At 43.4% G+C, this 12,500-nt stretch overlaps 1 protein-coding gene across 1 annotated transcript in view; it reads left to right on the forward strand.

The window, feature by feature from the left end:
• ksr2 (kinase suppressor of ras 2) overlaps nucleotides 1–12,500 on the forward strand; it is a 64,866-nt gene that overhangs the window by 28,220 nt on the left and 24,146 nt on the right. Inside the window, 1 exon segment of the mRNA XM_030791678.1 lies at nucleotides 5,473–5,645. Within this exon segment, the coding sequence (XP_030647538.1) occupies nucleotides 5,473–5,645 (173 nt within the window).

The raw sequence follows: 12,500 nt of genomic DNA on the forward strand, positions 1-12,500 counted from the left end.
AATAGAGAGAAAGAGAGAGAGAGAAAGAAAGAGTGAGAGAGAGAGAGAGCGAGAGAGAGAGAGAGCGAGAGAGAGGTTTGGAGATCTTGGTGAGGCTTTTGAAAAACAACATGTCAACCCTTTCTCATGTCACTCAGATTTTCCCTGCCGGCGTTTGGCGCTCTTGTGTCCGCTCTGCCTCTGGTCCTGCCTCTCCCTTTGCTTGTCAGGCCAATGCCATGTTCTCACGGCGTAATGCAGGCTCCAGCCCAGCGCTGGACTGAGTTCAGAAGCCCCCCCCCCCCCCCCCCCCCGCCTCTCCCTCCCTCCCCATCTTGCCACCCCTCCCCATTCTGACAGAACTGATATGGAGAGTCCCGGGAGACTGAAGACACTTTACAAAAACACACCACTCAACTGACAGACAGTCTGGGAAGGCAAAAAAGTTGAGAAAAACATTAGCCCTCTCAGCACCACAGCCTCCGGTGAGAAAGTGCTCACACTGGTCACTGCTCTACTAGCCACTGTTCCATAGATTTGTTCTACAAGCCACTGTTCTCCAGGCCACTGTTCTACAGGCCTGTTCTAAAGGCCACTGTTCTACAGGCCACTGTACTATAGGCCTGTTCTACAGGCCACTGTTCTATAGGCCACTGTTCTACAGGCCACTGTTCTATAGGCCTGTTCTACAGGCCACTGTTCTACAGGCCACTGTTCTATAGGCCTGTTCTAAAGGCCACTGCTCCACTAGCCACTGTTCCATAGATTTGTTCTACAAGCCACTGTTCTCCAGGCCACTGTTCTACAGGCCTGTTCTAAAGGCCACTGTTCTCCAGGCCACTGTTCTACAGGCCTGTTCTAAAGGCCACTGTTCTACAGGCCACTGTTCTACAGGCCACCGTTCTACAGGCCTGTTCTAAAGGCCACTGTTCTACAGGCCACTGTTCTACAGGCCACTGTTCTATAGGCCTGTTCTACAGGCCACTGTTCTATAGGCCTGTTCTACAGGCCACTGTTCTACAGGCCACTGTTCTACAGGCCACTGTTCTATAGGCCTGTTCTAAAGGCCACTGCTCCACTAGCCACTGTTCCATAGATTTGTTCTACAAGCCACTGTTCTCCAGGCCACTGTTCTATAGGCCTGTTCTACAGGCCACTGTTCTATAGGCCTGTTCTACAGGCCACTGTTCTACAGGCCACTGTTCTACAGGCCACTGTTCTATAGGCCTGTTCTAAAGGCCACTGCTCCACTAGCCACTGTTCCATAGATTTGTTCTACAAGCCACTGTTCTCCAGGCCACTGTTCTACAGGCCTGTTCTAAAGGCCACTGTTCTCCAGGCCACTGTTCTACAGGACACTGTTCTACAGGCCACTGTTCTACAGGCCACTGTTCTATTGGCCTGTTCTAAAGGCCACTGTTCTATAGGCCTCTTCTAAAGGCCGTTGTTCTATAGGCCACTGTTCTGCAGGCATGTTCTAAAGGCCACTGTTCTAAATGCCACTGTTCTGCAGGCATGTTCTAAAGGCCACTGTTCTATAGGCTTGTTCTAAAGGCCACTCTTCTACAGGCCGCTGATCTATAGGCCTGTTCTAAAGGCTGCTGTTCTACACGTTTTTTCTACGGAACCTTGTCCTAAAGGTCTGTCCTACCAGGCAAAGTTGTACAGGCCACTGTTCTGTACGTCTGTTCTACAGTTCACTGTTCTACAGGTCTGTTCTACAGGCCACTGATCTATGGGTGTGTTCTACAGGCCACTGTTCTACAAGCTGTTGTTCTATAGGTCTGTTCTACAGGCCAAACTCATGTTTGTCCTGGAGTTCAATCACTTAAGACATGTTTGGTGCCAAAGAAAATTCTGTGAACAGGAAGAGCAAAGGTATATAGATCAGTAAAAATGGGAACCAAGTACGAGGAATTTTGACACAGTGTACAACTTTTGACTCTTAGGAAATCAAACCAAAAGTTTGTAAACATACCAACACACATTCTTGTCTTAAGTATGGGATGGCTGTATATTTGATTGTGGCATGTTATTGCTTATCCTCTGTTCAGCTTGAATGCATTTCTTGTAATTAGCACTGGATAAGAATGTCTTACAAAGTGAGCGACATTTTAAGTGTAAACCTTTAGGTTAATTAGGACACTGCTTCCTCTTGGTCACATGATACACCACCTCTGCTTCTGTTTTTCACTTTGCAGTTGCTATTATAGCTATAGCTATAGCTTTGCTACAGTTCTTTATGCCAAACAGATGGTTTACGTTACAGAGGTGGGTGTGGGGTGCATGGGGGTGGGGGTAACACTTCTTTGCTCGACTGATGAAGGTTTTGGAGGTAATGGGACTTTGCTTGGCAGTGGAGGATAGACAATAAAGGACAAAACGGCATTTGATTGGATGAGATGAAATCGAGATGCGTGAATGATTGACGGTGACCAACCTTCCCGAGTGCGTGACACCATTATTTTCTCTTTTTCTCCAATACAATCACATATTTTATATTCTTTTCTTGCCCAAAATTGCATTTAATGGTTTCTGCGTACCCACAGTCAAACAGCACTTTGCGTTTAAAAATAAATAAATAAATAAATAAAATAAATGAAATAAATAAAAAAGCGGAGGGGCATAACCCTGAAATGGATCGGATGGAATGATCGGGATACTGCGCTTTTTTGCTTTCTCTCTTTCTTTTTTTTTTTCTTTTTTTTTGTTTTTTAACTGTGTTACTGAAAAATCCTGTGGATGTTTTATTGAAAGTCCATCTCCTTCTCCAGTTAAAAATATTTCCCTGAGAACATTCTGGTACATCCAATGTTCCGCGCTTTGAGATAACCGTAGCCGCGCATACGTTATGTTCCTTTCTTCGGATTCTCTTTGTGATTGGCAGCGGTTTCGAAGCTCTTTCGAAAAAAAAAAAAATTAATATCTGCCTTTGTGGATTCAGATCAGAATCTCATTAACATCTATATCGAAACCTGTTTTGTGTGTGTGTGTGTGTGTGTGTGTGTGTGTCTATTTAACATTTATTTCAGACGTTCCTGTGGTTTTTATTCCCCTTGGTGGATGCGAGAAAAGGCCGAAAAGTGTCCGTAGCCTTTAAAGAACTCACAAACCTGCCGTAATCAAAACTCCCTCAGCTCTGAAAACGCCCCTGGCCTCATAACACACCCTGAGCATAATGAATTTTTCAATACCCATCACAGCCTTACAATATAATCACATTATAAATCCATTGCAACTTTATAACAAGTGTCAATTACCGAGAAAAAAGCAAATTAACCTGGCAGTTCACTGCAAACTCTTCTTCTTCTTCTTCTTCTTTTTCTTTTTTAATCACGGCTTCCAAAATGCCAGTTTCTCAAAGTCCAAGGTGAGGACGATCATTTTTCTCTGTGCAGTTTGGATTTTCTTTTTAAATACAGTGCACATTTAGGAGCCAAAACTCTACCTGAAAAAACACTAAAACTGAGTCTTCAGTCAGATAATCTGAATAAAAAATGATCACTTGTCCTACGCCTAGTAATTGGATTGTTGTGTTTGGTTTTGACATGTTGGGCTGAGGTAGCTACAGTTTTTTGGGGTTTTTTTTCTAGCGAAGTGTCTTCCATTTGTGTAATTGTCATAGGTGAATCTTTTGTGTCTTCCTTTCCCCAGAGTAAAAGAATGGGGGAGAATTAACAGTGCATTGCCAACAAGCCTTGGAGTTACGTTTCTCTGTCAACAAGTTTATCCATCATAGGAAAAAGAACAGCTCGCTCAAGGGAAGAAGAAGAAAAACCCTGTAATTTGATTTGAGCGGCATAATGTGGTTTTATCTAAATTGCTGACAAAGGCAACGGATAACCTGTAGCCTGCTTCTTTTATTGTGTGAGAGTGGGGGCGCGGGGGGCGGGGGGGGTGTCAATGAATCGTCCTGGAGCCTTGAATTCACAGGCATTTAAATGAGCACTCTCCAAGACAATAACAGGCAGTAGGCTTATTAGTGGTGTTATAAAAATGAGAAAGAAACGGAGTGTCTGTGTTCATGTGTAGTGTGGTGTGTGTGTGTGTGCGTGTATGTGTGTGTGTGTGTGGTGTGTGTGTGTGTGTATGTGTGTGTCTCTGTGCATGTCTGTGTTCATGTGTAGTGTAGTGTGTGTGTGTGCGTGTCTGTGTTCATGTGTGTGGTGTGTGTGTGTGTGCGTGTGTGTGTGTGGTGTGTGTGTGTGTGTCTCTGTGCATGTCTGTGTTCATGTGTAGTGTAGTGTGTGTGTGTGCGTGTCTGTGTTCATGTGTGTGGTGTGTGTGTGTGTGCGCGTGTGTGTGTGTCTCTGTGCATGTCTGTGTTCATGTGTAGTGTAGTGTGTGGTGTGTGCGTGTCTGTGTTCATGTGTGTGGTATGTGTGTGTGTGTGTGTGTGTGTGTGTGTGTGTGTGTGTGCGTGCGTGTGTGGTGTGTGCATGCGTGTGGGGTATGTGTGGTGTATGTGTGTTTGTATATGTGTATGCTATCTTTCCACGTATCCATGTATTGCTATCTTGGTAAGTCCCCAGTAAGATAGCATAATCTGAAAAAGTGCCTAGTGGGGACCAAAATGCTGGTCCCCACAAGGAGAACAATGTTTTTCTAACCTATATTGTTGTTTGTGTGCATCCAAACATTTCTTTGGTTAAGGTTAAAGTTAGGGTTAGGGTTAGGGATAGGTTAGTATTCTTTAGTTACAGAATAATGGGAGTCAGTGGGAAGTCCCCACTAGGATATGAGTATAAACTTGTGTGTGTGTGTGTGTGTGTGTGTGTGTGTGTGTGTGTGTGTGAGTTGGAGGGCAGATGAGAGGCAGAAGTTCTCTCATTTGGCTCATATGAGTTAACAGGGTCATGTCAGTCCCCTGGAGGAGGTCCTTGACATCCTCTCGAGGATGGCTTCTAAGGCTTGTGAGTGTGTGTGTGTGTGTGTGTGTGTGTGAGAGAGAGGGAAAGAGAGAGAGAAACAGATATTTCTGATCCCAGTGTGGTCCAGACTTGGCCAAGCATTGTGTTATGTTTTATATGAGTGCCCTGAGAGGATGGCACCTGTTCTTGGACAAATTCTTTGATTACGCTCTGTGGTCTGTGTGTGTGTGTGGGGGGGGGGGCATTATGGGTTAGAGTGAAATTTAGCTTTGTGTTTCAGGTTCATTTTGAGGCCCACTCAATACAATTTTGTCGCGTTACAGTTGAAAAATGGATAAACATATGTAAATGTGAGTTGTACCTGAAGAGGCCTGTAATCTGTAGTCTTCAGGTAACATCATGTAACATTAGTGCAACACAATACTTCCCTTAGTTCATAATCTGTTTTAGTTTCATCAGACACCGGGCGAAACTCAGCAAATGAACACCCTAAGGACATTTTTTTTTTCTGAACAAAATCAGTATTTAGAACAAACAAGTGTCAGTACACTATCACATTCACACTTACCTGTACCTATAGAGGGACCGTATCAAATCTTTTTGTTTTTTTTTCCTCTTCCAGAGCCAAGAAGAAGAACAAGCCGTTAAACCTGAAGATCCACAGCAGCGTCGGGAGCTGTGAGAACCTGCCTACCCAGCGCTCTCCACTGCACTCCGAACACTCTCTCCGATCTTTCTTCTTCCCAAACTTTGTCCCGTCCACTCCCCCCGTGCATTCGGACACCCCCTCCGCAAGTAAGTAACCCAACCCCCCACCCCCCCCCCTCGAATTGGCCATACATGAGAAATAATGGCCGACATTTGGTTAAATCCCAGAGTTCCTAAGCTTTAAAACGTGTTGCAAACTCGTATAAGGGATGTATGACGAATCATTAGGACGTCATAGTATGTTATGTCCTTCTTCAAGGCTGAAAAAGATAATAATGATGATGATGATGATGATGATGATGATGATGATGATGATAATAATAATTCTTCTTCTTCTTCTTTTTATTATTATAATTATAATAATGATAATGCTAATAATAATATTATTAACACTCCTACTACTACTACTACTAATAGTGGTTAATAGGAATCTATGATGAAGCATCTTTTAGACATTGTAAAGGTGTGATAATTGTGTAGAACATGCCTCATTATACGCTGTCACGGATCTTTTTAAGTATCTTTTTTCTTCGGTACTTTAGCGGCTGGAAGGTAAGAGAACTGTATGAGGGTAGTGTGGAGAATGCTGGGTGATCATATAACTCAGGCCTATTCAACTGGTGGTCCACACGCCAGCTTCAGCTCGAGAAGGACTCCCAGTGGCCTGGAGGAGACCACAGTCAAATCCAAATTATACCACAGTTAGTTGTGACTGAGTAATTGGTTTTTGACAGGAGGCATTTCACAAACAGCACTGGGATGTCTTACCATCTGTATCGCTTTGCTTTATAGCACCGTAAACACACAAAGTCAGCACCTGCCTGTCAGCAAGCTAGCACTTGTATTCATGCTGAGAAAATATGTCCTCATCAAAACTCAAAAGAAAAACTGACAATGGAAACCATCATTTTGACCCTGATTGGACAACAAAAAGCTTATTTGTTTAGCACTTTACTTGTTTATTTTACCATCTCTAGCCAGCTTAACCTATGTGTGTACCTTTTAACAGTTGTAACAGTTCACAAAGAATTCAACAGCACAGAGGCACCTTGAGACTGAGAAAAAAACAACAGTTTTCAAACAAGCTTTCGAAATCTCAAGAGAGGGACGCTAAAACGCAAAGTCTGACTGGGCCACAGGAACAGACGTGTACTGCGTTGGTGCAGTCCAGCACTGAACAGGAGAGAGCCTTAACGTCATCCCTTCAGGTGGCCTTGATCTTGGCCAAATAGAAAAGGCCATCCATAGACTCAGAGACCGTGAGGGAATGCGTGATGGCAGTCGTGCATGAGGTGGTCAATGACGATCAAATCAAAACTAGGTTGGTGTCAGTTATCGAAAATATAACCCCTGTCACCTGACCCCTCAAATGCACACGGGGTTGGCCGCGGTCCTGGCAGCAGATGTTTTTGAAACCCTGTCAGATGAACCCGTAAAAGCTGACGTCATGTCTGTCGCATTTGACTTGTGCACAGACAGAACTGATACTGCACAACTGTGCCTATACTTCAGACTCAGCGCCTGTTTCAGAGAGGGATTGTTAGACTTACTATTGTCGTAAGGACAAACAAGTGGGGGAAATGATCTTTCAGAAGATTCCGGCGTCTACCATTTTTGGCGGTGGTCTGGATATGGCGCGTATATGTGTGCTGGTGACGGATGGGCTTCCATCCATGGCAGGAAGTGGGCATGGCTTGGCCGTAAGATGACGCCCTTTTGTCCCGCAGTTAAAGCCTGTATTCTGCATCTGAAGATGCTATGCACAATACTAAGTAGAGAGCATAACACGACAACAGATACTGTGCTGCCCGTAATCAGCTTCATTCACTCCATGTCAAGGCTCCATCATGATTGATTCTGGCAGCTACTTTCAGATGTGCCGGGGAGGGCAGAGCAGAGCGTAAACGCTCTTTAATACTTTGGTTTTGTTTGGCCGATGTGGAGTTAGGGGTCATCTTTTAACCGTTCCTCCTGAGCTTTCATAAACGTCTTGACTCGGAGGCGAACACATGTGTTACGAACACACAACAAAATTACAGTGAAAACTTTGTAACAAATGTTACGTGTAATTTAACATTTGGCCTGTGTAGAGGGTTGTACCGCAGTGCAACAAACAGCGAATGGTGACACATCATTCACATAATGCCCACCTTATTCAGGCTGTCACCTTCACGTCCTCTGGCATTTCCGATGATAACTAAAGGCAGTGTGAAAGCGCATATAGTCCCTTTAATGACCATGGTGTTATTGCTTGCCTTCCGGAGGTCGTTAGTCACGACGGTTGAAGAATAAGTGTTGGATTATGTGAGGAGACCAGGGTCCGACCGGCTGGGGACTGGGGGTCCGTGATGGGTGTTTTGCGTAGGTCCTGTTTGAGTTGCGGGCTCACAGACATTCCCTTGACTTTTTTTTTTTTCGTCTTCGCTGGCTGTCTGGATTCTTTCTACGGTTTGTGGATATGAGCAAACATACTTTTCCCTGCTTGTTCTCTTCCGTTCCAAAGCACACATTCAGCTGCCAGCCAGAACCTGGTGCAATTAATCTCTCTCTTCCTCTCTCTCTCTCAGATGCTGACATTTGGGAATGTGTGTTTTTTTTTCTTTCTTTTTTTGTGGATGTGTCATTGCGTGTTCCTGCGTGTTTTATTTTGTTTTCGTCAGGGGGGAAACGGCGTATGTCTGGTAATCAATTTTAGAACTTAGTCTGTGTCACCTTTATTCAGATGCTACTGAAAAAGTTAGCTGCTTTTACTTAAAGTCTTCTTCCACAGTCTCTGAGGAACAGACTATCTAAATGTCACGTCAGTCATTTGTTTATGACTATAATACTCCTTTGCAAAAGAGAGCTTAGGTTATTATTATTATTATTAAAAAAGGAAAGCAAAAACAAAAAAAAAAGACAGTAGCATTCCTCCAGATCATCGCGTTGGCAGCTTTGCAGTTCCATCTCATGAACTCCGGTTGAAGACAGTGATTTAGACGAATTCGCCGATAAGCCGTTTGGCTCTCAGAGCAGAGCAGAGCTGAATAATTTCATTGGGTTGTGGCAGCATCCATAATGGCATTACCCAACTGCCGGACCATTCCCCCCGGGTACCCATAACGGAGACTGTGGCATAAACCAGGCCCCCGTGTGTGTCGTCAGCCACGCTAATTAGTCTGCTCTCCTCTCCGCTCCTGGTCGGCATCAGCGTGGTTTCATAAAGCTTTCCTGACACGGACGAGCAGCCTGAGACAGCTGTATCAAAAGACCCGAGGTTCTGCTTTTGTCATGAGGGATAACTGGAACCCATTTGAAATCGATCAGACTCACGTTTGTCACGACGCTCGTAACCGTCGGGTTGCGCAGTTTTAAACAGACCCGGTTCTTTTGATGACTTCTTTTTTTTGGTAGTTGTTTTTGTCGTGGGCGTGAACGCAATGTCAACACGCACTGTTGAAGAAACCGAAGCTGCTTTGCCCCAAGTCAACCCCAACATTACACCTGTTGTTTGTTTAGAGAAAGTTTTTGGAGTTAGAGAAGAAAATGGTATTTGCTGTGACAGCAGGTTGTGTAGTATATCTCTGACTGAAGTGACAGCTGATAGAGGGAGAGACAGCGTGCTTTAAGATGACCTCTTTTGTACCAAGGAGTTTATTCACTGCTCCAGGATAAAACAGACACCTGCCATTCACAGGCTCTGGTTGCCAGATAGAGACATTCTAAGAAACACTTCGAAGCATGGACCTTTTGTCTATTAGATACATATCACAACTGAATTGAGATTTTTTGACGAGATACATCATATTCCTACTAAACTAATTACAGCTTTAAAAAAAAAAATGTTTCATTCCCCTTCTAAAACTTTTGTGTGGTTGTCATAGAAACAAGCTAAGCAAGGACTTTATCCTCATATCAGTTCTTTTTTTTTTCCCACCCAGCAAACTAATGCATTTTAATGACTAATTACATATTTTCTCTTACATTATGCAATGCTGAAATGTATAAAGGTTTGAATGATTCAAAGTACAGTTCTCCTGCAACAGGTTTCTAGAAACACCTTGAGTCTAGATAAAACACAGGACGTATGAACCAGTCAAAGAAGCTGAACAGTAAATGCAGGTGTAAGTGTGATGTTCTATGCAGTCACGATCTAAATTGTGTCGGAAATCAGTTTTTTGGCCTCCCGTCACTTCCATAAATGCTGTTGATAAAGACCATGGAGACAAAAACTGCATGTACATTCAAAAGTGTTAAAGAAACGTGGACCATTACCTTATTCTGATAACAAGTATGAATTTTTCATTTTTTCATTTACAGTTTACGAAAACAACACTACCATCCCATGTTATTTGCTGAGAATCCTCAACATGATAGGAGAGGAGACATCACAAGATTGTTCTATGAATCTGTTCACATCTTTTTTGAAAAAAGACACATGAACAAACACACACACACACACACACACACACACACACACACACACATGAACACATGCAAACACGCATGCACACATGCACACACACACACACATGCGAATAGCGATGCACCTATCTGACTTTTTCAGCCCCGATACCGATACCTGGACTTTGGGCAACAGCCGATACCGAGTAGTGATCCGATACCGGAGTTTAATTAATAAGCTGTATGCCTCACTGTGTGGACGAGACTGGGATCATTCTTTTATGTTTAAGCAGGCTTGACTTACGCTTGACTTAAACATTATTTTGCTAACTTTGTAAAACAAAATGTAACAAATAAACACATGCATATATTGGGGAGACTTGTTTAATGGGAATATTGGGAATATGGGATGGTAACAAGTATTCCTATTGGATGATTCAGTCATTCTCTAGAATTAATCGAAGTACTTGCTGTACGAAATAAGACTGTGTATATATATATATATATACACAGTCTTATTTCGTACAGCAAGTACTTCGATATATATATATGGAGTCAAACTGGAAGAGTGGCTCCAGCAGATGTCAGGAAGAACATCTGAGATCTCTGTCCAGAAGAGCGCAGTCCTAGGAACAGCTAAGATACTGCACAGGACCCTCAAGCTCCCAGACCTCTGGTAGAGGACCCGAGCTCAGAGGGGAAAGAAGACCGCCCGCAAAGGCGAGGGGAGATAGTAATTAATAAAAATTATATATATATATATATATATATATATATATGATTGTTATTTTTTATTAAAATAATAAATAATCGTGCACAAGCAACTGAAATTCGAGAACCTTTTCTGTTAGTTTTGTCGCTTTCACACTATCACTGGTTCTTCGCATCTTTGCAATGCACCCACCAAAGTTAACTGCCTCTTCAAATTGTCCCTTTTTTGTTTGGTTGAACTTGTGTTCTTTGACATGATACCTCTGGAGGTGCTTGCCCTGTCCACACTAACCCGGGTAAAATTGAAAATGCATAATTATTTCTCCGTTTAGCCCTTCCGTCCACACTAAAACAGCGTTATCCGCCACCGAAAACAATACTTTTTGAAAACTTAAATTTGAAAATGCCAGGTTTGCGTTGTAATGTGGACTGGGAAAACGGAGAGTTTCAGAAACGATGTCGTGTCATTGCCGTGACACTGATGAAAGTTTGTGCTTGACATACCAAAACAAACGTGACGGGAGAAATGCAGTCAGTGCCGCTCTGCCTATCAAATTTGCTAATGTGTCTTCAGTTATGGATCATCATACTGTACAATGCACATGCACTGCTCCAACGCAGAAGACGAGCTTTATATGTATTGTGCTTAAGAGACGGAAAACAACTGCAACGGTGGTTTAAACCCTACGTGGAGCGACGATTTTAGACGCTGCCTGGCCGAACAATTAGTTGGTGGGACAACTTCGCAATGGCGTAACAACGAACACTAAGGTGTTTCAGCGTTTTGGAATGGACATAGAACATTTGGAAAACGGTACGAAAATGATACTGTGTACGGAGAATAGAACTGAATTGAATATATTGGCCCTGTAGATGTGCCCCATTCTCACCGATAACCGATCCAGCTGTTTGAGTCAGTATCGGACCGATATCAGTATCCCTACACATGAACACATGCAGACACATAAGAACACACACACACATACACACACATATAGAAGTAATGGGGTAGCTGTTTCCTTCTCAGTCCCTCCTCAGACCACAGTGCTTGCTGGCCTTTGACTCTCTGGCGGGTGGAATTAACTGTAATTGAGGGGGGAGGGAGGCCGTGAGTCTTCCTTAATTAGGGCCAGGAGGATGTGGAGAGAGAGAGAGAGAGACCAATCAGGATGGATTGGCTGCCACTGAGCTGGCGCCCTCATTGTCCACTGGCTTTCTCTTCACGTCGCATGCATTTTCTCAGGATGCTGCAGCCGATGTATGAGGCAGCCTGAGCACTGTTATGAACACTAAGCTTTGGTCAAGGCCCGTAATCCCAAGTCCTCAAGTGGCGGTGGATTTTTTGCTCCTCAAACGTCCTCCGATGTTCATGATCTGTTTTCTCAGACCACGGATTATTCTTAATCCCAGAATAAAATTGCGTTCTGAACCGAGAAGGGTTTGCATTCCAGAGCCTGAAATTAACGCAGTGTGTGTTTCACCGGCTTACTGTGTAGGATACACCGGTAATAGGCGGATAGCATCATACCCTGTTCTGTATCTGATTAGCTGTCGGGGTAATTGGGGGAGCTGGGAAGCAGCTAAGTACCACTGGAAGTTACGGGAATGGACCAGTGCTGATTTCTCTTTCTTTCTTTCTTTCTTTTTTTATTTTTTTCCGCTGTTTATTCTTCTCTGTGTAAAATCTCCCCTGGGTTTAGAGAGAAAAGAGAAAGGTTCTGTCCTGCCATCTTTAAAATTTTAAATTAACAATCCTAAAAGTTTCTTTGCTGTGAGGGGATAACTTTAACCAGATTTTGGGCGTCAAGGATTACAAGACAGATGAGAGTTTGGAAATGAGGAGTCTTG

This window comes from Chanos chanos, chromosome 14 (assembly GCF_902362185.1).
Source record: "Chanos chanos chromosome 14, fChaCha1.1, whole genome shotgun sequence".
NCBI lineage: Eukaryota > Metazoa > Chordata > Actinopteri > Gonorynchiformes > Chanidae > Chanos > Chanos chanos.